The 25,027-nt window shown below is 54.3% G+C and overlaps 2 protein-coding genes across 8 annotated transcripts in view; one reads left to right on the forward strand and one right to left on the reverse strand.

Annotated features, from left to right (window-relative positions):
- Positions 1-25,027, reverse strand: part of POLR2F (RNA polymerase II subunit F) — a 92,236-nt gene that overhangs the window by 58,222 nt on the left and 8,987 nt on the right. For 2 of the 7 annotated variants that reach the window (XM_025398930.1, XM_025398926.1), the window contains exon 4: positions 18,694-18,765. In XM_025398930.1, coding sequence (XP_025254715.1) covers positions 18,694-18,765 — 72 coding nt within the window. Of the gene's footprint in view, positions 1-13,197; positions 13,282-16,562; positions 18,576-18,693; positions 18,766-25,027 lie in introns of those variants that run through there. The other 5 variants (XR_003121454.1, XM_025398929.1, XM_025398931.1 and 2 more) reach the window with 5 other exon arrangements.
- Positions 80-13,217, forward strand: SOX10 (SRY-box 10). Its single transcript, XM_025398912.1, has 4 exons — positions 80-306; positions 780-1,294; positions 6,819-7,087; positions 11,309-13,217. The coding sequence occupies exons 2-4, from the start codon at positions 864-866 to the stop codon at positions 12,010-12,012; spliced, it is 1,404 nt and encodes a 467-aa protein (XP_025254697.1). The 5' UTR covers positions 80-306; positions 780-863; the 3' UTR covers positions 12,013-13,217.

The raw sequence follows: 25,027 nt of genomic DNA on the forward strand, positions 1-25,027 counted from the left end.
CCTGGAGGCTCCACCTTCTGCCCTTCCCTCCCTCCTCTCCCCCTCCCCCCTCTCCCCCTCCTTCCTTCCCCAGCCCTCTGCAGCGGCTCAGTCGCTCAGTCAGTCTCGGGCTGTCCGGCCAGGGTGGTTGGTGGTAAGGATTCAGGCTCCGTCCTAACGAGGCCGTGGCCTGAGGCTCAGGGCCCCCCGCCCCTCCCTCCCAGCCCACCAGCGTTACCCCCCAGCCCCGAGCTGGACCGCACACCTTGGGACACGGTTTTCCACTTCCTAAGGACGAGCCCCAGACTGGAGGAGAGGTCCGAGGAGGTGAGTGCGCAGCCTGCTCCTCCCTGGCCCGCCCAGGCCTGGGACCCTGCTGGGTGGGGTGGAGAGAGGCGACACCCCGCCCTTGCCCCCCACCTGGCTCTCCTCTAAACCCCGTTGGGGCAGGCTGAGGGAAGAAGGAAAGGTGAGAGAAAAGGTGGGAAATTCCAGGGGCCGGGATTAGAGCAAAATAAAGGTTCCGTTTTTTTCTTCCTATCATCAACAAACCTCCACCCAAAAAAGGAGGCTAAAAAAAAAGCCACCCACACCAAGAGACGGTTGGGACCAGGTGGTGGGAAGACGCAGAGGCAGGACGCACCCACCTAGAGTCTGGCATGTGCGTGGGCCCCAGGGGCCAGAGTGGGTTTAGCTGGAGCTAGGAAGGGCCGCCACCTCGGGGCTGTCCGCGCGTCCTGTCCCAGGCCGCCCTCGAGGCTGCGCGCGCGGTCGCTCCATCGCGCCCTCCTTCCATCCAGGTGGGCGTTGGACTCTTTGCGAGGACCCCGGCGGCTGGCCCGGGGGAGGCGGCCGAGGCGGCGGCGGCGGCGGCCGGGGGCGACATGGCGGAGGAGCAGGACCTATCGGAGGTGGAGCTGAGCCCCGTAGGCTCGGAGGAGCCCCGCTGCCTGTCCCCGGGGAGCGCGCCCTCACTAGGGCCCGACGGCGGCGGCGGCGGCGGATCGGGCCTGCGAGCCAGCCCGGGGCCTGGCGAGCTGGGCAAGGTCAAGAAGGAGCAGCAGGACGGCGAGGCGGACGATGACAAGTTCCCCGTGTGCATCCGCGAGGCCGTCAGCCAGGTGCTCAGCGGCTATGACTGGACGCTGGTGCCCATGCCCGTGCGCGTCAACGGCGCCAGCAAGAGCAAGCCGCACGTCAAGCGGCCCATGAACGCCTTCATGGTGTGGGCGCAGGCGGCGCGCAGGAAGCTCGCGGACCAGTACCCGCACCTGCACAACGCCGAGCTCAGCAAGACGCTGGGCAAGCTCTGGAGGTGAGCACCCGACCGCCCCCCGGGCTCGGGCCCTCTGGCTTCGGGTGGATTCAGGGTAGCCGAGGCGGCCCGGCCTCCTGCACCCCGGAGCGGGACTGCCTGGCAGTCCTCCTTGGATAGGGCTGGAAGACCAGGTGTGGGGACCCCGCCGGCCCTTCCACCACAAGGACCCTAGAACTCCGAATTCCAGCAGCCTAGGCCGGGTCTTCCCACCGGGCGGCGGGCAGGAAGGCGCCCCCTCGTGGTTGGAATTTTGGGGGTGGCAGACCGTGGGGCCTGGGGCTTCGGAGAAAGGGAAGGAAGCCTTCACTAACTCCCTGCCCACAGATATGCACACTCATGCCACCAGCTGCTGTGGTCAGGAGGATTCGAGGGAAACGCTTGGAAAGAACCAAAGGGTTGGCTGGAGATGCAGGGAAACTGAGGCAGTCAGATGGAGAACTCAGGGGAGGTTCAAAGAAAACAAGGAATTCAGATGAGAGTCTTTGGAAGAGTAGGGGATGAAGAACTGCGGGTACAAATGTTTCTGCTGCTGCAGGATCTCATCCTGTCCTTGGGGTCTTCCCTGGGACTTTCTGACCCCACCCTCCTTTGAGTTGGGGGCTTCTTCATCCTCCTAGGGAGAGGACACACAGAAAGGGGCCTCTCCCTCCTGCTCTGCCCCCGAGCCACCAAGTTGATCTCTTTCCTTTCCTCCCTCTCCCAGTTCGGCGCCATCTTCCCTGCCAGGGCCCCACCCCAACGTTGAGCAACCTCTTCCCCCCTGCCCCAGAGCTGGAACTGAGCACTCTGGCCAGAAGGAAACCTTGGCCCCCTTCCTGCCCAGGGGCCCTCAGAGTCCCAGGTTCCCTGGGACCAGCCCACACCTCTAGGAAAAACATCCCCCCCAGGGAACAATTCTGCCACCCTCGACTCAGGTCTGGGGTTCAGCCAGGCCTCCTGGGGATGTGTGGAACAAGGCAACCCCCTACTCCCACCCCGGGAATGCCAGAGCAGCTCCGAAAGAGAACAGGGACTCCAGGAGATGTGAGTCGGTAGCAGTCACCTGATTCCCGCTAGACTGGCCAAGAGACAGGCCCAGAAAGGCAAAGGAATTGCAAAGGTCACATAGAAGTTAGTGGCAGAGCCAGGGCCAGAACCCAGGACTCCCATACTCTCTGTCCAGAGGACTTCCTCCGACCCTGGTGACAGTGGTGGATCACCTACCCTCTGAGGAGTGGTCAGAATGTTGTGGGGAAGCAAGAAGATAAGAACAAGAGTGAGGAGCATCTGGGTTCCAGAAAATTAGGGCTTTGTCAGAGGAGCCCGGCTCTCTTCCACTGCCCTTCCCCGTGCTGACCACAGTTGGGTAGAGATTGGGTCTAGAAACTTAGCGTGGTAGAAGGTGCAGGAGGGTCTCCAAGAGACCAAAAGATTCACATCCAGCCCCCTGGCCTGTTCTTGCCATGTGTTTGCTGAAGACCTGGTGCCCCTTCCCCTGCCCCTTCTCAGCCCTCAGTGCCCTGCTCACCCAGGGCAGTCCCAGGGCTCAGCAACCAGCCCGTTGTGTGGACTCAGACAGCCCAGTTCTGCTCAAGAGTAGAGGTCACAGCTAGCTCCTCCGCCCAAGGTCCATCCAGATCTGGGTGGGGCTTGGCCCAGGCCAGTACCTTTAGTGCCAGGGGACAAAGAAGAGCAAGTGAGAAACAGACAACCAGGAGAGACATACAGACAGGGCAGACCCTGAGGACCATGAGAAGACCACAGTGCGAGCCCAATGAGAGTCAAAGCAAGGACGGACCTAATTCTCCCTCCATCTCCCATTGCCAAGGGTTTAAGATTGGCTCCTCCATTGTCCCTGTCCCCAGGTTCCCCCAGCCCAGAACCCTGGGCTTGAACTCCCTTCAGGAGGACTTATTCTTGGCCATCACTCAAGCTGTGTGCACATGAGCCAGCCTGAGGTGTGGCAGTCAGGAAAACTGGCACTAGCTGAGGACCCAATCCCAGGGGGAGGACAGGGCCAGAACCATGGTAAGGATCAAAGGCAATGCCAACAGATGGTGGCTCTCTGGACCCTGGAGGGGGGGTCCTGAGAGACCTGTGGGTATGCACTGGGCTGGCCAATTGCTCCAGGGGCTTCTCCTGAAACCTCCTCAAGCTGTGATTCCCAGGATGTCAAGAAGGGGGGTGGTTAGGTAGGCAGAGCTAAAAAACAAGTGTCTTAAAACCAAAAAGAGAGAGATACACACAGACTGTGTGGAGTGCCCCAAGGGAGTGTGGGATCGGACACACTGTAGCCCAGGTCCTAAGGGGCCGTGTGAGCCCCAACAGTCACGCTAACTTTTGATGCCCATCTGGGGAGGGGCTAGTAGAGGCTGATCACAGGGTGGTGCCTGTGGGTTGGTTGACCTGCCTGGAAAGAACCAGAGCTGAGAAACTGGAAAGGCGGACACGGGCAAGAGTCCCTCCTGTGTGGTGGGGGTTACCCAGCCTGTTCCCAGTGCCACAGGCCCTTCCCCAGGTAGTCTTCGTATGCCCCTGGCCTAGCAGGATATATGTAGCAGCACTCAGTGCCCCACTGTGGGAGCTCCCCAGGTGGGGTTTCCAGTTTGGGTGAGGAATCAGCCTACCTCTTCTCACCCCCATTCCAAACCTGGAAGACCAGGGAGAAAGAGGGCTGACAGGAAGGTGCAAATGAGGACTGAGTTTGGAGTTAGAGCTGGGGGTGACATGGGGGGTTTGGGGCTGGTAATGTTGAGTGGGGACTGGTGCTGGAGATTGGGTTTACATGGTGGGCAGGCTGGGTTTGGGGTTGGGTTGGAGGTGGAATCAGCTGTCCAGCACAGCTGGTGGAGGAGGGGGCTGGGGTCGGGGATGGCAGTGGTCCCGGGCTTAGGTTTCTGTCAGGGTTAGGCTAATGCTGGGAACTAGCTTAGAAGGTGGCAGTGGAATCTGATGTTGGAATCCTCCCTCTCTTCTAGCCCCTGTCACTTTCTTGCTGATGCCAGCTGAGCAGGGGGCAAGGGAAGGATGGGTGAGAGAGTGAGCTTTGTGTCCCATGTCCCTAGCCATCCCAGAAGCCCCTCTGCTGGGGCCCACTGCTGGCGGAGCAGCTCTCTCCTCTGTGGGTTCTCCCCAGTCACACCCTCAAGGCCTGCTCCACCCCCTCCCCTGGTCCCAGCCATCAGAGAGGGTGCCCACATCCCACTCCCTGACTCTCAATTCCTTGCTCCAGCATCTTTGTCCTAAGTGTGTACACTGACTGACAGTCTTGGCTGGAGGGACCCTTTGAGAAAGCTGGGGCTAGGGCTAGGCTCGGGGTGGGGGGTAGGGGGAGTAGACAGGGAGGCTAAGCCGCAGAGGAATGCTGCTGCCGGCTAGGAGGTGCCTGGCATGACCACCCCCGCCCAGCCTGGGGAGGGAGGGCTCGGCCTTCTGCTGACTGGGGGAAGAGGGCACCCACTGGGGTGTGAGGGGTGGGGCAGCTGGAGAGAGAGGCCCTCCGGACTGACAGACAGGGCTGCTCCCACAAAGCCTCATGGACTCTCAGTACCAAGGTCTGGGATTCTAGAATCTGTGGACTTTCCCCTCAGCCCCCTCTGTAAGGTACCCCATCCTACCCTCCTCACCCTGGAGTAGCCAAACCCTGAACACCCTCCACCCTCCAACCCTGGCCTGAGGCTGGAGTTGGTGGCAAGGGCGCTGGCTTCAGGGTTTCTTCTCTCCATGTGTTGGTTTCAGGGACTGTTCCAGGGCCTGAGGGGAGTCTAGCTTCCTCTACCCTCTGTTATTTTCTTTTTTTTTCTTTTTTTTTTTTTTTTCAGACGGAGTCTGGCTCTGTAGCCCAGGCTGGAGTGCAGTGGCCGGATCTCAGCTCACTGCAAGCTCCGCCTCCCGGGTTCATGCCATTCTCCTGCCTCAGCCTCCCGAGTAGCTGGGACTACAGGCGCCCGCCACCTCGCCCGGCTAGTTTTTTTTTTTTTTTGTATTTCTTAGTAGAGACGGGGTTTCACCGTGTTAGCCAGGATGGTCTCGATATCCTGACCTCGTGATCCACCCGTCTCGGCCTCCCAAAGTGCTGGGATTACAGGCTTGAGCCACCGCGCCCGGCCCCCTCTGTTATTTTCTGGACAAGGATATATGATCCTCCCCAGGAGGCAGTGCCCCCCCGCCCCGACCCATAGTAAAGAGGACCCACATCTGCCCCCTCAGTTCCACCACAGTAGAATTCACACAATCAGGACCCAGAGTTGAGAGACCACCCCTAGATCCTCCTGTCCAACCACCCCGGCAAGCAGCATTAGAAAAGCACCTCTCGGGGCCGGGCACGGTGGCTCATGCCTATAATCCCAGTACTTTGGGAGGCCAAGGCGAGTGGATCACCTGAGGTCAGGAGTTCAAGACCAGCCTGACCAACATGGTGAAACCTTGTCTCTACTGAAAATACAAAAATTAGCCGGGCATGGTGGCCCGTGCCTGTAGTCCCAGCTACCCAGGAGGCGGAGGTTGCAGTGAGCTGAGACCGCGCCGTGGCACTCCAGTCTGGGTGACAGAGTGAGACTCTGTATCTAAATAAACAAAAAATAAAAAATCGAAAAGCACCTCTTGGGCCGGGCACAATGGCTCATGCCTGTAATCCCAGCACTTTGGAAGGCCGAGGTGGGCGGATCACCTGAGGTCAGGAATTGGAGACCAGCCTGGTCAACATGGTGAAACCCTGTCTCTACTAAAAATGCAAAAATTAGCTGGGCATGGTGGCGCATGCTTGTAATTCCAGCTACTTGGGAGGCTAATGCACGAGAATCACTTGAACCTGGGAGGCAGAGGTTGCAGTGAGCTGAGATCGCACCACTGAACTCCAGTGTGGGTGACAGAGTGAGATTCTCTCACAGAAAAAAAAAGAAAGAAAGAAAAGCACCTCTTTCTCAAGGTGCTCAGCCCACTTCCCAGGCTCTGGTGCAAGGCATTTCACATCCATTATTCTGGCCAATCCCACACCCAAGTTAAGCCGATGTTATCATCCTTTTATAGGTGAAGAAACTCAGGCTCAGAGAAGTAATTTGCTCAAGGTCACACACACAGCTAGTAAGTAGCAGAGACTGAGCTCTCCCCCAGCCACGCTGCTTCTGTTACCCACCCTCAGTCCCAGGGAGCTCACCCCCTAATGAAGTAGCCGATTCCACTTGCAGACAGCTTTGATGATAAGAAAGTGTTTCCTTTCCTTGAACTGGCATCTGCCCCTTGAAACCTCTATTCCTACTTCTAACTCCTGCCAGGAGCAGCAGGCTGACCCCTCTCACCCTCCAGCCCGTGAAAGATTTTGGGGGCAGAGATCATAGTCCTCTGAGGCTGTATTCCTTGGGCCTCACATCTCTCAGTACATAAATAATAGGGCACAGCCCCCACCCCAGGTCCTGTCCTCTGGGTGCCCCATCCCAGGGCCTCACATCTTCCAAGACGGACACTCAGAGGGAGGCCAACCTGGAGTGCTCTGGCACTCACGGGGGCCCCTCTGCCGTCCTCTCCGCCTCCCACCACACCCCAGGCTGCTGAACGAAAGTGACAAGCGCCCCTTCATCGAGGAGGCTGAGCGGCTCCGTATGCAGCACAAGAAGGACCACCCGGACTACAAGTACCAACCCAGGCGGCGGAAGAACGGGAAGGCCGCCCAAGGCGAGGCAGAGTGTCCCGGTGGGGAGGCGGAGCAAGGTGGGACCGCCGCCATCCAGGCCCACTACAAGAGTGCCCACTTGGACCACCGGCACCCAGGAGAGGGCTCCCCCATGTCAGATGGGAACCCCGAGCACCCCTCAGGTGAGTGCTGATGACAGGGCTGAGGGTGGGGCAAGGCCGGTCAGTGGAGAGAGGAGACGGCTGGATGGCAATGAGACCCTGGACTCTAGGGAGAGTGTGCCAGGCTGTGCAGTTGCCCCAGCAGTTTCAGGGGCCCAGAGGGAGCTCCATGGGGGTTCCAGTGCCAGGGGCAGTGGCTGGGCAAGATGGCTCTGGTCAGGGCTGATCCAAGGGGTCACTGCTGCTGGGCAAAGAGGGCCAGTTAAAGAGTCTGTAGAGGTTAGGCCTGGCGCGGTGGCTCAAGCCTGTAATCCCAGCACTTTGGGAGGCCGAGACGGGCGGATCACGAGGTCAGGAGATCGAGACCATCCTGGCTAACAGGGTGAAACCCCGTCTCTACTAAAAAATACAAAAAACTAGCCGGGCGAGGTGGCGGGCGCCTGTAGTCCCAGCTACACGGGAGGCTGAGGCAGGAGAATGGCGGGAACCCGGGAGGCAGAGCTTGCAGTGAGCTGAGATCCGGCCACACAGCACTCCAGCCTGGGCGACAGAGCGAGACTCTGTCTCAAAAAAAAAAAAAAAAAAAAAGAGTCTGTAGAGGCCAACTGGCCAGGCACAGTGGCTCACGCCTGTAATCCCAGCACTTTGGGAGGCTGAGGCGGGCCGATCACAAGGTCAAGAGTTCGAGAGCAGCCGGGCACGGTGGCTCAAGCCTGTAATCCCAGCACTTTGGGAGGCCGAGACAGGTGGATCACGAGGTCAGGAGATCGAGACCATCCTGGCTAACATGGTGAAACCCCGTCTCTACTAAAAAATACAAAAAACTAGCTGGGCGAGGTGGCGGGCGCCTGTAGTCTCAGCTACTCGGGAGGCTGAGGCAGGAGAATGGCGTAAACTCGGGAGGCGGAGCTTGCAGTGAGCTGAGATCCGGCCACTGCACTCCAGCCTGGGCGGCAGAGCGAGACTCTGTCTCAAAAAAAAAAAAAAGAGTTCGAGAGCAGCCTGGCCAATATGGGGGAAAAAAAGAATCTGTGGAGGCCATGGAGTGAGAGGTGGCTGGGGTAGTTACAAGGAAAGGGGAAGAAGACAGGACAGTTTTGAGAAATGGAAGATCAAATGGAGGAGAGGAAATCACTGCCTCTTTCCCACCAGCCATTCTTTTTTTTTTTTTTTTTTTTTTTTCTGGAGACAGAGTCCCACTCTGTCGCCCAGGCTAGACTGCAGTGGCATGATCTCGGCTCACTGCAACCTCCACCTTCTGGGTTCAAGCAATTCTCCTGCCTCAGCTTCCCGAGTAGCTGGGACTATAGGTGCACACCGCCACGTCTGGCTCATTTTGTGTATTTTAGTAGAGACAGGGTTTCACTGTATTGCCCAGGCCCAGTCTCAAACTCCTGAGCTCAGGCAATCTGCCCACCTCTCGGCCTCCCAAATCCCACCAGCCATTCTGACAGAGGAGACACGGCATGTGACGCTGAGCACAGGCCATGGATGAGCCAGACATAAGCTATCTTGTTTAATTTTCATTAATGATAATAACAGCTAACATTAATTGAGCACCTACTGTGTTCCAGGCACTGTGCTAGGTGCTAGTTGCCTTATATATACTAACTCAGTCATTGCAAACAATGTGATGAGATAGCCAAACTGCCTGGGCTTAGATCTCAGCTATCGCAAGTTACTCTCATTTTACTGATGAGAAACAGACAGGAACTTCCTCAGTTTGGCTCCAGGGCTTCTACTTGGCACCACGGCTGCCTTGCCTGTGTTCCTAATGTACAGAAAGTGACACACACAGGTCTGCCACATGGAAAGTGCTCAGTGAGCAAAGCTCCTGCCTTCAGAGAACACGCTCTGAGTCCTACTTTGTGTCAAACACTGGAGTGGACACCAGGGGTACTAACCAGAGAAGCCTACAGTCCCTGGCCTCAGGGGGCCATAGTCTAGAGAGTCTAGAGAGAGTAGCAGGGATGAAAACGAGTGAATTAAATACAGGAAGAAACAAAGTTGGGCATGGTGGAAGGCGCCTGCAGTCCCAGCTACACAGGAGGCTGAGGTGGGAGGATCACCCGAGCCCATGAGTTTGAGACCAGCATGGGCAATATAGTAAGACTGTGTCTTTTTTTTTTTTTTTTTGAGATGGAGTCTTGCTCTGTTGCCCAGGCTGCAGTGCAGTGGTGCCATCTCGGCTCACTGCAACCTCTGCCTCCTGGGTTTAAGTGACTCTCGTGCCTCAGCCTCCTGAGTAGCTGGGATTACAGGTACATGCCACCACACCCAGCTAATTATTATATTTTTAGTAGAGATGGGTTTTCACCATGTTGGCCAGGCTGGTCTTGAATTCCTGACCTCAGGCTCCCAAAGTGCTGGGATTACAGGCGTGAGCCACCACGCCCAGCCTCCTATCTCTTAAAAAAAAATTTTATATATATATATATATATAGAGAGAGAGAGAGAGAGAAGTACACAAGAAGCCTGTGTGAGATCCAGGGGTGGCACAGCCGTCCATCCCGTCCATCCCATCCAGTTAGGTCTCCAAGAACCCCTGCTGCCCACCAGACTCTTGTCAAGGAAGGCTTCCAGAAAGAGGCAATGGCTGGGCTGCTTGGTACAATCTCTATTTTACTGATAAGGAAGCTGGTTAAGAGAAGACTGGGGATTTGTCCAGACACAGAACCAGGATTCAAAAACCTAGGCAGGTCTCTTGAAGTACAGAGCCCTTGGCCAATGCAGGACTCGGCGCTGCCTCTGGTCTGAGGAAGGAGGAACAGGCCTGTCCTTGGGGAGCTCTTAGTCTCTTACGACTGTGGACGTATTCTGTCTCCAATGGGATGCCAGGCAGTCATCCCTCCCACACACATGCACATACTCTTCACCTTCAAAGATTCAGGGACACACACACACACACATCAGGAGACACTGGACCACATACAGAGCAACCACCTCCAAAAGAAACTGTGGACACAGACTTTTTCTCACTCTTCAAGGCCCCACCCCACTCAGATATCCTTCCCCGATGAGACCTTCCCCAAATCCCTGGGGCAGCGAGTAGACTCCTCCTCTGGTCTCCCAAGTCCTTGCATATTGTCATCACAGCACTTCCAACTCTGGGCGCATGTGGGTCTATGGATCTATGACTATATGAGCTTTGGGAACAGGGATCCATTTTATTTACATTTGTATCCCCAGCACCTGGCACAGTACCTGGCGTTTTGTAATGCTCCCTAAGAGTTTGCCGAATTAATATGTGAATAGGAAAGTGAACAGACAAAGGAACAAGGACCAGTTTTCTAAATGCTCTCCCACGGAGGAAGGCAGCTCAAGGAACGACAGGGCAACACAGACCAGCATGTGACGGGGCTGAGGGCCCAGAGAAAAAGTGTGTGTCCTCAGACCCTCAGCCCAGTGAGCTGGGCAGCAGGGCGGGCTTAGGAGGAGGGAAGGGTTGGAAAGGACACAACACGAGGCCAGGGCAGGGAGCAGGCTCAGGCAACCAGCAAAGGTGAAACAGAGCAGTCAGGAGCCTGGGTGAGCAAGGCCCAGCAAGGAGGGCAGTCAGCATGGGTGTGGAAGCGGGGCTGGCAGAGCACAAAGGCCGGGCCAGACCACTTGGGCAGCAGAGAAGCTGATGAGAGGAAGAACTTTCCACAGGAAAGGTTTTTCAGAATGAGGCAGGCCTCCCCAGGTGGGTGACAGGGGAGGAGGCAGGATTCATCCCTAAGATTTGAGAATTTCATAAACAACTGGAGACCAATCTAAGACACTAGTATTTAAACAAATGCCGCCAGGTGCAGTGGCTCACGCTGATAACCCCAGCACTTTGGGAGGCCGAGGCAGGTGGATCACCTGAGGTCAGGAGTTCGAGACAACCCTGGCCAATATGGCGAAACCCCGTCTCTACTAAAAATACACAAATTAGCTGGGCATTGTGGTGGGCGCTTGTAATCCGAGCTACTCAGGAGGCTGAGGCAGGAGAATCGTTTGAACCCAGGAGGCAGAGGTTGCAGTGAGCCGAGATGGTGCCACTGCACTCCAGCCTGGGCGACAAGAGCGAAACTCTGTCTCAAAAAAAAAAAAAAAAAAAAAAAAAAAAATGCTGACTCATGCTGCCAAAACGTGAAACTTACAAGGTTTTCCCAGAGGCACCCACTGCCTGAAGGTGAACCATTGAAGTTCACGTGCGCCCACCTGCCTCTAACCTGTTTCCCCCTTTTGCTCTCTCTCTGTCTCCCTTCCACCCAGGCCAGAGCCATGGCCCACCCACCCCTCCAACCACCCCAAAGACAGAGCTGCAGTCGGGCAAGGCAGACCCGAAGCGGGACGGGCGCTCCATGGGGGAGGGCGGGAAGCCTCACATCGATTTCGGCAACGTGGACATCGGTGAGATCAGCCACGAGGTAATGTCCAACATGGAGACCTTTGATGTGGCTGAGTTGGACCAGTACCTGCCGCCCAATGGGCACCCAGGCCACGTGGGCAGCTACTCAGCAGCTGGCTATGGGCTGGGCAGCGCCCTGGCTGTGGCCAGTGGACACTCCGCCTGGATCTCCAAGCCACCAGGCGTGGCTCTGCCCACGGTCTCACCACCTGGTGTGGATGCCAAAGCCCAGGTGAAGACAGAGACCGCGGGGCCCCAGGGGCCCCCGCACTACACCGACCAGCCATCCACCTCACAGATCGCCTACACCTCCCTCAGCCTGCCCCACTACGGCTCAGCCTTCCCCTCCATCTCCCGCCCCCAGTTTGACTACTCTGACCATCAGCCCTCAGGACCCTATTACGGCCATTCGAGCCAGGCCTCTGGCCTCTACTCGGCTTTCTCCTATATGGGGCCCTCACAGCGGCCCCTCTACACGGCCATCTCTGACCCCAGCCCCTCAGGGCCCCAGTCCCACAGCCCCACACACTGGGAGCAGCCAGTATATACGACACTGTCCCGACCCTAAAGGGGGCCCTGTCGCCACCACCCCCCGCCCAGCCCCTGCCCCCAGCCTGTGTGCCCTGTTCCTCGCCCACCTCAGGCCTGGCGGTGGCAGTGGAGGAGGCTGAGGAGTCTGAAGAGGCTGACGGGTCAGGGGGCTTTCTGTCTGGCTCACTGCCCTGATGACCCGCCCGCCCCATCCAGGCTCCAGCAGCAAAGCCCCAGGCGAGCAGGCTGGACAGAGGAGAAGGAGGTTGACTGTTGCTCCCACACTGAAAGATGAGGGGCTGCACCTTCCCCCAGGAATGACCCTCTATCCCAGGACCTGAGAAGGACCTGCTCACCCTCCTCGGGGAGGGGAAGCACCAGGGTTGGTGGCATCGGAGGCCTTACCACTCCTATGACTCCTGTTTCCTCTCTCACAGAGAGTGAGGGTCTGACATGCCCATGCCACCTGTGCCACAGTGCCTTAGGGCTAGGCCACCCAGAGACTGTGTCCGGAGCTGGCCGTGTCTCCCACTCAGGGGCTGAGAGTAGCTTTGAGGAGCCTCATGGGGAGTGGGGGGTTCGAGGGACTTAGTGGAGTTCTCATCCCTTCAATGTCCCCTCCCCTTCCGAAGGCAGGAAGGAGTTGGCACAGAGGCCCCCAGATCCAATTCTGTGCCAGTAACCTCATTCTTTGTCTAATCGAGAAAGAGCCCCCAGTCCTCCTCCACTACAACCTCTGTGACCTTGAGGCGCATCCCAGGAGGTGAGGAGGCAGGGGCTCCAGGAAAGGAATCAGAGACAATTCACAGAGCCTTCCTCCCTGGGCTCCTTGCCAGCTCCCTCTTCCCTTACTAGGCTCTATGTCCCCTGCTCTGTCAGCCCCACTCCCTGGGCTTCCCAGAGAGTGACAGCTGCTCAGGCCTGAACCCTTGGCTCCAGGAGACACAGGGCCCAGCACCCAGGTTGCTGGCAGCAGGCTGAAGACACTAGAATCCTGACCTGTACATTCTGCCCTTGCCTCTTGCCCCTTGCCTCCCAGTGGTATTTGAATAAAGTATGTAGCTATATCTGCCCCCCATTTTCCTGTTCTGAAGCCCCCCAAATCCACATGTAACTCATTACTGTCTCCTGTTATTTATCTCAGTAGTCCCCTCTCCTAGCCACTCTAGCCCCTATTAACTCTGCATTAAGCATTCCACATAATAAAATTAAAGGTTCCGGTTACCTGCTTGGTGAGCCTGACCTGGCCTGTCTCTTCATCTCTTATCCCTGTACTGGTGCTTCCTCAAATGCTTTCTGGAAGTAGCTAGGAGTAGAATGCAAAGGACAGATCATCAAAGGTCTCTCTCTCCCACCTCCTTCCCTCTTTCCCCACCCCCTTCCCCTTCCCCCTCCTCTCTTCTCCCTCCCCCTCCTCTCTCTCCCCTCTCCACCTCTCCTCTCTCTCTCTCTCCCCCACTCCCCCTCTCCTCTCTCTCTCTCTCTCTCTCTCTCTCCCTGCTAAGAAAGTGGGAACAACGGAGTCGGTTAGGATAGCTGGCATCCCAGTGGGGTCTGTCTGAGCTCAAGGACTGAAGCCTCAGATGGGAGCTTCTCCCCAGCCGGCTGTGCCCCACACTGCAGGGGGGCCACTCACTCTTAACTGGCTCAGCTGGAACTCACTGCCTTGCAAGCAGCCCCTCTGCTCTCCCAGCACCCAGCAGAGGGGAGCTGGCAAAGAATTCAAGAGACAGGTATCTGAAGAGGAGAAGGTGGGTTGAGTGTGACACTGTGCTGCCTGCAGTCAGAGGCCTGTCCTTCAGGATGTGTGGATAGGCCCTGTGTTGTTGCATCCCCCTACTTGCCACCTCCCCCAGCACATACAAAGCAGCCCATGCCAGGATCTAGCCAAGCCTTCACAGCAGCTGCCCTTGTCCAAGTCTAGACCAAGGATGTCAGACAGTCTACTCCTTAAGCACCTACTCCCTAAGAGCTCTTTCCTCAGCAGAAGTCCAAACTGCACTCAGAGGCCAGGACCACTCCACCTCACAAGCACACAACTGCAAGGACAGGGGAAATCTCTTTGCCATCTTGCTCCACTGATGAACAACTCCGATGGTTGGAAGTTCTTCCTCATACCCAGCTTCTAACAGCTTATATACAGCTGCCATTTACTAAGTGCTCCACTAAGGGTCTTATGTCATTCAGGCCAGTGAAGGGGTAGGTCCAGTCGTTATCTCAGTTTTCCAGATGGGGAAACTGAAGTTTGAGAGGTTGATGCTAAGAAGTGCTGGCGCCAGAATCTGAAGCCAGCTCTGACTCCAAGGCTTGCACTTTTAACCATCATCCCCTCTACCTGCCTGTGGTTTGCAGACCCTACTTCTGCTTTGTATCTGGAGCAATGCATCTTCAACTGCTCCAGACTGGGTATCGTCAGCTCCCTTCCTTCCATCTGTAGTCTCCAGCCCCTAGTCAGGACTGGGGCAGAGACAGGGCACCAAGAACTAGCCCAGTCTCCAGGGTGACCAAAATCCCTCCATCTGGGAGCTGCACTATGGAAGCTCTTCAGGAAACCTCCCCAAAACTGCTGGTTCCCGTGAAGCTGGATGGTAACCGAAACCCCTGATCTTTTAGACAATATCCATTGCAAAGTCATATCCAAATTGTATGTATGTCGTTGTTTTGTTTTAGATAAAAGCAGGACTTTACACTGATCTTTAACAGATCTCACCTTGTTGGGTTTGACCCATTTCCCCACCTGTATTAAACCTTTTAGAACTTAGCTCTCCTTTAGAGCTTTATATATCTGCAAACTTGAATAGCTTCATTCAAGTCACTAATAAAGGTCGAAATGAAGAGGGACACCTGCGTACAGCACTAAATGCCTCTCTCCACCGTCAGTTCTATTATCTCCACTCTTTTTTTTTTTTTTTTTTTTTTTTTTTAAGATGGAGTTTTGCTCTGTTGCCAGGCTGGAGTGCAATGGTGCAATCCTGGCTCACTGCAACCTGTCTCCTGGGTTCAAGTGATTCTCCTGCCTCAGCCTCCTGAGTAGCTGGGACTACAGGTGCCCACCACCACGCCCGGCCAATTTTTTGTATTTTTTTAGTAGACAGGGTTTCACCACGTTGGCCAGGATGGCCTCAATATCCTGACCTCATGATCCACCCCCTCAGCCTCCCGAAGTGTTGGGATTACAGGCGTGAGCCACCGCACCTGGCCTATTATCTCCACCCTTCTTTTTCTTTTTTTTCTTTTTTCTTTTTTTTTTTTTGAGATGGCGTCTCACTGTGTTACCCAGGCTGGAGTGCAGTGGCGCAATTTTGGCTCACTGCAAGCTCTGCCTCCCGGGTTCACACCATTCTCCTGCCTCAGCCTCCCAAGTAGCTGGGACTACAGGCGCCCACCACCATACCTGGCTAATTTTTTGTATTTTTCAGTAGAGACAGGGTTTCACCATGTTAGCCAGGATGGTATCAATATCCTGACCTCGTGATCCACCCACCTCGGCCTCCCAAAGTGCTAGGATTACAGGTGTGAGCCACCATGCCCGGCTATTATCTCCACTCTTAAGGAGGCTGTCTAATCAGTTCTATCTCCACTCTTAAGGAGGCTGTCTAATCAGTTCTAAAACTGTCTAACTACATCACCATGAAGCACATGCTTCTCTGTCACGGTGGCATGGAGACTGCCAATGCCTTGTCAAAATCAAGATTCACTGATCTCTGGCATTCCCTCAACCTACTGGACTAGACCAGTAACCATCGAAAAAAAAAAAACTTATTTGGCAATATTGGTTCTTAGACAACCCATGCTAGCGCCTGATCTCCTTTTTATTATATAAGCACTTTTAAACATGGAGTGACCTATTCTAGAATTTTTTTTTTTTTGAGACAGAGTCTCGCTCTGTCGTCCAGTCTGGAGTGCAGTAGCGCGATCTCGGCTCACTGCAAGTTCCACCTCCCAGGTTCACGCCATTCTCCCACCTCAGCCTCCTGAGCAGCTGGGACTACAGGCCCCCGCCACCACGCACAGCTAATTTTTTTGTATTTTTAGGAGACAGGGTTTCACTGTGTTAGCCAGGATAGTCTCGATCTCCTGACCTCGTGATCTGCCCGCCTCGGCCTCCCAAAGTGCTGGGATTACAGGCATGAGCCACTGCGCCTGGCCAACCTATTCTAGAATTTTGTCACAGATCAATCAGTACTAACCTTATGTGTTTATAATTTTTACAACCCACCCTTTCCTCTTCACTGAAAGGCAGGACTTTTGTCCATTTGCAGTCTGTTCACTACTCCTGCTCGCAGTGGGATGAGGGATATGGAGCTGGCGTGGTGGGGAGCAAGGGGCACATCCGGAAGATGACACTATCACCTCCAAGACCCCACATCTCATGAGATTGAGTGGGAAATCACTGAGGATGTGGAAGGAGGGGAAATGACCCCAGAGAAGTCAGAAGACCTGGGTTGTGCACATCCCTTAGACCAAAGGTTCCAAGGGTGCGCAGGCCTCAGGAAGGCAGGAGCTCCACTTGTTAAAAAAGAGTCGGGTGTTTCTGGAAATGACTCAAGAGACTATGCCCAAACCCTAAGGAAACAGAACCAGTAGTGGTGACCGGTGACATTTTATTCACGAGAAGTCAAAACCCAGGCCCAGCCAGCTGAATAGCAGGGGACTCCCCAAAAGAGGAGAATGGGAAGAGGAAGACGGAGGAAAAACACCCATTCTGTCCCATTTCCCTTGCACCCTATCCCCTAAGGGTTAACCCCCCACTCCCCTCCTCCCCAGCCCAAACCCCATCTCCCTTTAATCACATCTGATACTGAGCAGCCCAGCAGGGAACAAAGAGACTATTTAGAGAAATGGGGCCGAGAAAGTGACCCCCGCACTCTGGGGCGGCTGCCTGGATGCCAGCACAAAGGCGGCATTTCAGAGCTGAAATTTCAGCACCCAACTTGATTAAAGGATTCCACAGGCTTGGAGGAGGATGGATGGGGGTGTGAAGTCCACTGCTCCCTGAATTAACCCTTCTCCAAGGCAGCAGATACCCCTCCTACCAGTGCAGATGCTCACCATTCACTCCCCACACCCCATCCTGGGACCAGGCTGCACCCAGGCCCGGAGGTCCTGCCTCCTGCAGAGGTTAGGGAAGCCCAGCTCCTCCTCTTGGAAGGGGAGCTGGCAGTGGAATGGAGGTCAAGGCTGGCATATTCAGGAAGCCAGTTTTCCCTCTATTCCTGTTCATGTCAATATACACCCTCCCCCTGACCCCCTAGGAGGGAGGAGCCAGTGTGACTGGTCTTACCTCAGGTTGGGTAAGCAGGATGGAGAAAGGAAGAGGACCCATTAGAACCTCAGGCAGAGGAAGCGGGAGCTCCAGCTCTGACTTAATGTAACACCTGGAACCCAGAAGCACCACCACCCCAGTACCATCCCTGCAAGGCCTCAGAGGATCACCAGCCCCAAACAGGAAGGAAAGGATATCTTATAGGGGCTGGGAAGATGGCATGGGTGTGGCACACCAAAGAGGTGGGCCACAGAGGACAGCGTGTGGGCAGAGTCCTGAGGAGGAGTGGGGACAGAGGCGTGGGGGCAGGGGTAGGCAGGTGCTCGGTCCTTGCTTCAGCCGCTGACTTGCCCAGCAGGGCTCTGCCTGGGGACGGTGGGAGATCAGCACACCCCCACGCTTCCTGCTGGGGCACTGCTCCTGAAAGGGGATCCGAGCCCACGATAAGAGGCTCGAAGCAGGTCCTTAGGAAACAATGGGTGGCTTGATGAGACCTGCTCTGTGATACTCCTGAGAAGGGAGAAGCCCCTGCAGCCAGTCCCCACTGGAAAGGAAATTGGGGGTTTCCGTGGCAACCAGCTCCCTGGGCACAAAGACTCGTCTGTCTGCTGGGAAGGCAGCTGAGGTGTCTCCCCTACAGCAGCCTTTGCTCTGGGGAACAGGGAGATGGAGGGAAGGATGTGGGGGATCCAAAGGGGCTAAGGGCCTCTGGTGCTTCTTAAGGAGCTGACAGTCACAGGGCCACTGGAATAGGTGTATGCTCCAGGCAGCATGGCGGTAACAGGGAAGCAAAAGGTGGTGACATCGCAGATAAGCAGAGGGGAAGGGGGTTGGAAAGTTGAATATTTTATTTACACATATAAAGTGGGAATGAAAATTGGGCAAGGGCAGGAAGATGACTCCAGCTCAGTCGGTGATGATGAGCTCGTCCACCCCCCAGTCTTCATAGCTCCCATCTGGCAGGTAACGGCGAATGATGATGGGGATCTTTCGGGCCCTGTGGCAGGGGAAAAGTCACAAGTACATGAGGGCTGGTGACCCCAGCTCTGCCGCAGAAGGAACAGATTGTGTGCAAAACACAAGGAAAGAGAAGTCTTAGGAGCAGCCTCTTGGGGCTGATGAGTGTACTTTGTAAGAAAGCAATTACAAGAAAAAGAAAGTTTTTATATCAGACAAGAGGGGGAAGAGTGATAGAATATTGGTAAGGCCTCCTGCAGCAGGAACAGGGAAACTCCAACAGCCAGAAAAGGTCCCGGTCTCATCAGTGCCCTCCCCCCTTTCCCTGCCTCCTCTTCTCTCTTCCTCCTACCTCCTGGTGAGCTGTTCCTAATGATCTGTAGGAATAAGCATCAACTTCTTCAGCCAGAGAAGTGGGAGAAAAGGGTGCAACAGAGAACCCAACAGATGCCTCCCAGAGATTTGGAGAAGTGAACCATGATTTGAGTGACTTACTTGAGTTCCTTCATGGCAATGAGCAGAGGATCTGTCTCCCCCTCCAGCTCTACCATCACAGGGGCACACATCCTGTAGGGATACGCACAGGTGTTGGGGAGACTACAAACCCAGGGAGAAGGGCCTAACAGGCAGTGAAGGTGGAACGGCATCCTGGTCCCCACCTAGAAACATCATCTTCTAGGTAGACAGGCATAGTAGGGAGTGGTGTGTAGGGGCACTGCCAGAGATCTTCCCTGGCAGAGGCCTATCGCAGACTCCTGAGCCCAGCGGCCACAGCAGAGTGTCCTGGTGGAAAGGGTGGCATGTGCAAAGGCACACCATTCTAACTGCTCCAACTCCAGAGCCTTGCCTCAGTGCCCAGGGCCCCTCATTTCAATTTCTATTTTCTCTCTCTCTATTTTTTGGAGAGAAAGTTTCACTCCCATTGCCCAGACTGGAGTGCAATGGCAAGATCTCGACTCACTGCAACCTCCACCTCCCAGGTCCAAACAATTCTCCTGCCGCCTCCCAAGCAGCTGGGACTATAGGCACACACCACCAGCTATGCTAATTTTTTGTATAGATGGGGTTTCACCATGTTGCCTAGGCTGGTCTCAAACTCCTGGGCTCAAGCAATCCACCTGCCTCAGCCTTCCAAATTGCTGGGATGAAACCCAGCCTCATTTCCATTCTCTATAGCCACAACACCTCAGTAGAAGCCCTGCCCTTCCTGCCCAGCCCTCCCTACCCTTCACCTGAGGCCAGCAGGCAGTCCAGGGACTCATCTGCTTACAACACTGCCATGACTCCCCTTGGCTATCAGGCCAGAGTGCAGTCTGGTCCCTGTTCGCCTTCCTAGCACAGTCCCGTGCTACTTTCCTGTATTTACCCCACATTCCAGCCATACCAAACTATTTCTGGTTCCCTAGACGCGCCATGTTGTTTCCCTTTTGTGTGCTCTTACAAGCTCTTCATCTCCCTAAAAGCCTGCGAGAGGTCCGGATGTCTCCATCCTGGAAATCGTATGCTGACTCTTCAGTACCCCAAGTCACTCAGGATATACTTTTCTTGGCACCAATCTCACTGAACTGTAACTACTTGTTTGGAAAGTTTCCACATTAGACCATGAGCTCCTGGTGGCCCAGAACCACATGTGATTCACCACGGAGGTCTAGCCCCCAGCACAACACTTGGCCCACAGTGGAGACTACCACCAAGCAAAGGGATGCCAATTCTAGGCCCATCTCCTCTAGGAAGTCAGTCTTGATGATTCCAGCTCAGGTTCACACTAACACATCCAGAATGAACAGGAGAGCATGCTAAAAAATATAAGTTCGGCCGGGCCCGGTGGCTCAAGCCTGTAATCCCAGCACTTTGGGAGGCCGAGACGGGCGGATCACGAGGTCAGGAGATCGAGACCATCCTGGCTAACCCGGTGAAACCCCGTCTCTACTAAAAAATACAAAAAACTAGCCGGGCGAGGTGGTGGGCGCCTGTAGTCCCAGCTACTCGGGAGGCTGAGGCAGGAGAATGGCGTAAACCCGGGAGGCGGAGCTTGCAGTGAGCTGAGATCCGGTCACTGCACTCCAGCCTGGGCGACAGAGCGAGACTCCGTCTCAAAAAAAAAAAAAAAAAAAAAATACAAGTTCACGGGTCCTTCTCCAGAATCCCTGAACAGAATCTCTAGTGAAGTGGCCTGAGAGCCTGCATTTGCAGAACTGCTCAGATGATTCTGATAATCAGCTAGTCTGAGAGCTACCAGCTTACTAATTTTATTACTAAATATTTCAATTTATATTACTCCCAAAAGCCTGAAAATTTCCCAAGGGCAGAGATGGAAGATTTAACTTTCCCTATATCCTCTCTCAATAAGTATTCAAACTTTCCCAAAATATAAAGCTTTAAAGAATGTGGGGCCGGGCGCGGTGGCTCAAGCCTGTAATCCCAGCACTTTGGGAGGCCGAGGCGGGCGGATCACGAGGTCAGGAGATCGAGACCATCCTGGCTAACATGGTGAAACCCCGTCTCTACTAAAAATACAAAAAACTAGCCGGGCGTGGTGGCGGGCGCCTGTAGTCCCAGCTACTCGGAGGCTGAGGCAGGAGAATGGCCTGAACCTGGGAGGCGGAGCTTGCAGTGAGCCGAGATCGCGCCACTGCACTCCAGCCTGGGTGACACAGCGCGAGACTCCGTCTCAAAAAAAAAAAAAAAAAAAAAAAAAGAATGTGGCAGAATACTTTCCATGATCTGCATATGCCTGCTTTCTTTTAAAATATAAATAATTCAAGGGCATTCACTCATTCAGCACCTATTATGCACATGGAATGTGCAAGATGTGTCCTTAAGTAATTTAATTTTTCTTGCACCACGGCCTCTACAAATAAGCACATCCACCATCCAGTTAAGAAGCAGATGTGGCCGGGCATGGTGGCTCAAGCCTGTAATCCCAGCACTTTGGGAGGCCGAGTCGGGCGGATCACGAGGTCAGGAGATCGAGACCATCCTGGCTAACACAGTGAAACCCCGTCTCTACTAAAAAAATACAAAAAACTAGCCAGGCGAGGTGGCAGGCGCCTGTAGTCCCAGCTACTTGGGAGGCTGAGGCAGGAGAATGGCGTAAACCCGGGAGGCGGAGCTTGCAGTGAGCTGAGATCCGGCCACTGCACTCCACCCTGGGTGACAGAGCGAGACTCCATCTCAACAACAACAACAAAAAGAAGCAGATGTGACAAACATCATCAGCCACCAGGTGGTGCTAATGAACCAGACTGAAACTCCATCCAAAACCCACCCAAGAAACAGTTGTTCTGGGTGCAGTGGCTCACGCCTGTAATCACAGCACTTTGGGATGCTGAGGCAGGCAAATCACCCGAGGTCAGGAGTTTGAGACCAGCCTGGCCAATATGGTGAAACCCCATCTCTACTACAAATACAAAAAATAGCTGGGCACGGTGGCGCGCGCCTGTAGTCCCAGCTACTCGGGAGGCTGAGGTACGAGAATCGCTTGAACCAGGAGGTAAAGGTTGCAGTGGGCCAAGATGGCACCACTGGACTCCAGCCTAGGCGACAAAGTGAGACTCCATCTGCACCTACCAAGTGCAGAGTCCCATTATGGCTGTACAAGAGCTTAAAGCAGGCAAGAAGCCACCAGAAGGTGTCATAGCCTTTAAGTGGAAAGAGCACTAAAGACTGGAATGAGCTGGATCAAGCTTCGCTCCCCAAGAAAAACAGGACACTTGGCTGGGCGCAGTGGCTTATGCTTGTAATCCCAGCACTTTGGGAGGCCAAGGCGAGTGGATCACCTGAGGTCACGAGTTCGAGACCAGCCTGACCAACATGGTGAAACCATGTCTTTACTAAAAATACAAAATATTAGCCAGGCGTGGTGGCGGGCACCTGTAATCCCAGCTACTCGGGAGGTTGAGGCAGGAGAATTCCTTGAACCCAGGAGGCAGAGGCAGTGAGCCAAGATCATGCCATTGCACTCCAGCCTGGGCAACAAGAGTGAAACTCCGTTTAAAAAAAAAAAAAGAAAGAAAGAAAAGGAAAACAGGACACTTGGACTTATTAGTGGCCTGGATGTCAGTGGCCTGGATGTCGGCCTCAAAACCTTTAAGTGCTTCACATTGCCCAGCAAATAAACTCCAGTCTTCTGAACTTGTCACTCATGGGACCAGTGTCATCTTTTCCAGCCTCATGCCCCAAGCTGCTTGTGATCCCTCACCACAAATCCACCACCTGGACCTTTCCTTGGGCTGTTTCTGGCACCTGGAGTACCCACAAAATCAAATCTCTTTACCTGTTCCCACTAGAATTCTAATCCCTTCACAAGGCTTTCCCAGTCACCTCTGCAATAACTCTCTTTGTACCTTTCATAAAGCACCACTCGTGTCTGCCTTGGGTTGTGGGTACCTGTGCACAGGTCTATCTCCCCCACCAGAAAACACCTGGAGGACTAGGGATTACGTCTTTTTTTTTTTTTTTTTTTTTTTTTTTGAGACGGAGTCTTGCTCTGTGCCCCAGGCTGGAGTGCAGTGGCGCGATCTCGGCTCACTGCAAGCTCCGCCCCCCCGGGTTCACGCCATTCTCCTGCCTCAGCCTCCCAAGTAGCTGGGACTACAGGCGCCCACCACCTCGCCCGGCTAATTTTCTTGTATTTTTATAGTAGAGACGGGGTTTCACCGTGTTAGCCAGGATGGTCTCGATCTCCTGACCTCGTGATCCGCCCGTCTCGGCCTCCCAAAGTGCTGGGATTACAGGCTTGAGCCACCGCGCCCGGCCTTTTTTTTTTTTTTTAAATTATTTTTGGTAACAGAGCCCCACTCTGTCACCCAGGCTGGAATAGTGGTGCGATCTCGACTCTCTGCAACCTCTACCTCCCAGGTTCAAACGATTCTCCTGCCTCAGCCTCCCGAGTAGCTGGGACTACAGGCGTGTGCCACCACACCCGGCTAATTTTTGTATTTTTAGTAGAGACGGGGTTTCACCATGTTGACCAGGCTGGTCTCGAACTCCTGACCTCAGGTGATCTGCCCACCTTGGCCTTCCACAGTGCTCAGATTCCAGGTGTGAGCCACCGCGCCTGGCTGGGACTACATCTTTAATCATCTCAGCGTCCCATAGGGTGCTAATGCAGTATCTTTCCTCAGTGCTGAAAGACTGTTTAACTTGCAAATAAGCAATCTATTTGTTTTAAAAATAACTTATGAATTCTTGTTTCTGCTGGGTCACTTTTAGTCTCTATCAGTGTGCCCCATAGAATGCTCTGCAATGATAGAAGTGTCCTATCCCCCTGTGCTATCCTTTATGGTAACCACTAGCCACATGTGGCTACTGAACATACTTGAAATGTGGCTAGTTATAATCCCAGCACTTTGGAGGCTGAAGCAGGGGTCTCACTGGAAGCCAGGAGTCTTTTTGTGAGACCCTGTCTCTACAAAAAAATTAAGACATTAGCCAGGTGTGGTGGCATTAGCTACCTGGGAGGCTAAAGTGGGAAGATCACTTAAGCCTAGAAGTTTTGAGGCTGCAGTGAGCTATGATAGCACCACTGCACTCCAGCCTGGGCGATACAGCCAAACTGTCTCTAAAAAAATAAAAGGCTGGGCGTGGTGGCTCAGCCTGTAATCCCAGTACTTTGGGAGGCTGAGGTAGGAGGATCACCTGAGATCAGGAGTTCAAGACCAGCCTGGCCAGCGAACACGGTGAAACCCCACCCCTACTAAAAATACAAAAATTAGCCAGGCACAGTGGCGGGCACCTGTAACTCGCTACTCAAGAGGCTCTGGTGGGAGAATCACTTGAACCTGGGAGGCAGAGGATGCAGGGAGCCGAGATCACGCCACTGCACTCCAGCCTGGGTGACAGAGTGAGACTCCTTCTCAAAAATAAAAATAAGGCCGGGCGTGGTGGCTCAAGCCTGTAATCCCAGCACTTTGGGAGGCCGAGACGGGCGGATCACGAGGTCAGGAGATCAAGACCATCCTGGCTAACCCGGTGAAACCCCGTCTCTACTAAAAAAAATACAAAAAACTAGCTGGGCGAGGTGGCGGGCGCCTGTAGTCCCAGCTACTCGGGAGGCTGAGGCAGGAGAATGGCGTAAACCCGGGAGGCGGAGCTTGCAGTGAGCCGAGAGCCGGCCACTGCACTCCAGCCTGGGCGGCAGAGCGAGACTCCGTCTCAAAAAAATAAATAAATAAAATAAAAATAAATAAATAAATAAAAGAAGTGTGGGTGGCTAGTAAGACAGGAACTGAATTTCTAATTTTATTTAATTGTACTTAATGTAAATGGGTACATACAGTTCATGGCTACCATAATTGGTGGTGCAGGCCCAGAGGATCCTGACGTTGGTGGTATATTGGGTGGGGATATCATACTGGGCATGGCTCTAATGCCACGCAGAAGAGCAAGGAGTACAACCAGGCTGAGAAGAGGTCCGCTGCTGAGGCATGGGGAAGAACAATGTTGCCCACCCATAAAACCCTTTATTGAGGTAGACATGATGGTCATCTTTATCCCTACAGGACTAGAGGAGACAACAGCCCAATGCTGCTTGAACACTAAGGAGGGGAATTTACAGACAGCATTGCTGCCCCTATAAGCACACAGAGTCCACAAATCTGGCCCCAGCTTTCTTTTGGTTTTTTTTTTTTTTTGAGATGGAGTCTTACTCTGTCGCTCCGGCTGGAGTGCAGTGGTGCGATCACAGTTCACTGCAGTCTCAACCTCCTGGCCTTAGGTGATCCTCCTACGTCAGCCTCCCGAGTAGCTAGGACTACAGGTGCACACTACCACACTTGGCTAATTTTTTTTTTTTTTTTTTTTTTTTTTTTTTTTTTAGAGACTAATG

Source organism: Theropithecus gelada, chromosome 10 (genome assembly GCF_003255815.1).
Source record: "Theropithecus gelada isolate Dixy chromosome 10, Tgel_1.0, whole genome shotgun sequence".
NCBI lineage: Eukaryota > Metazoa > Chordata > Mammalia > Primates > Cercopithecidae > Theropithecus > Theropithecus gelada.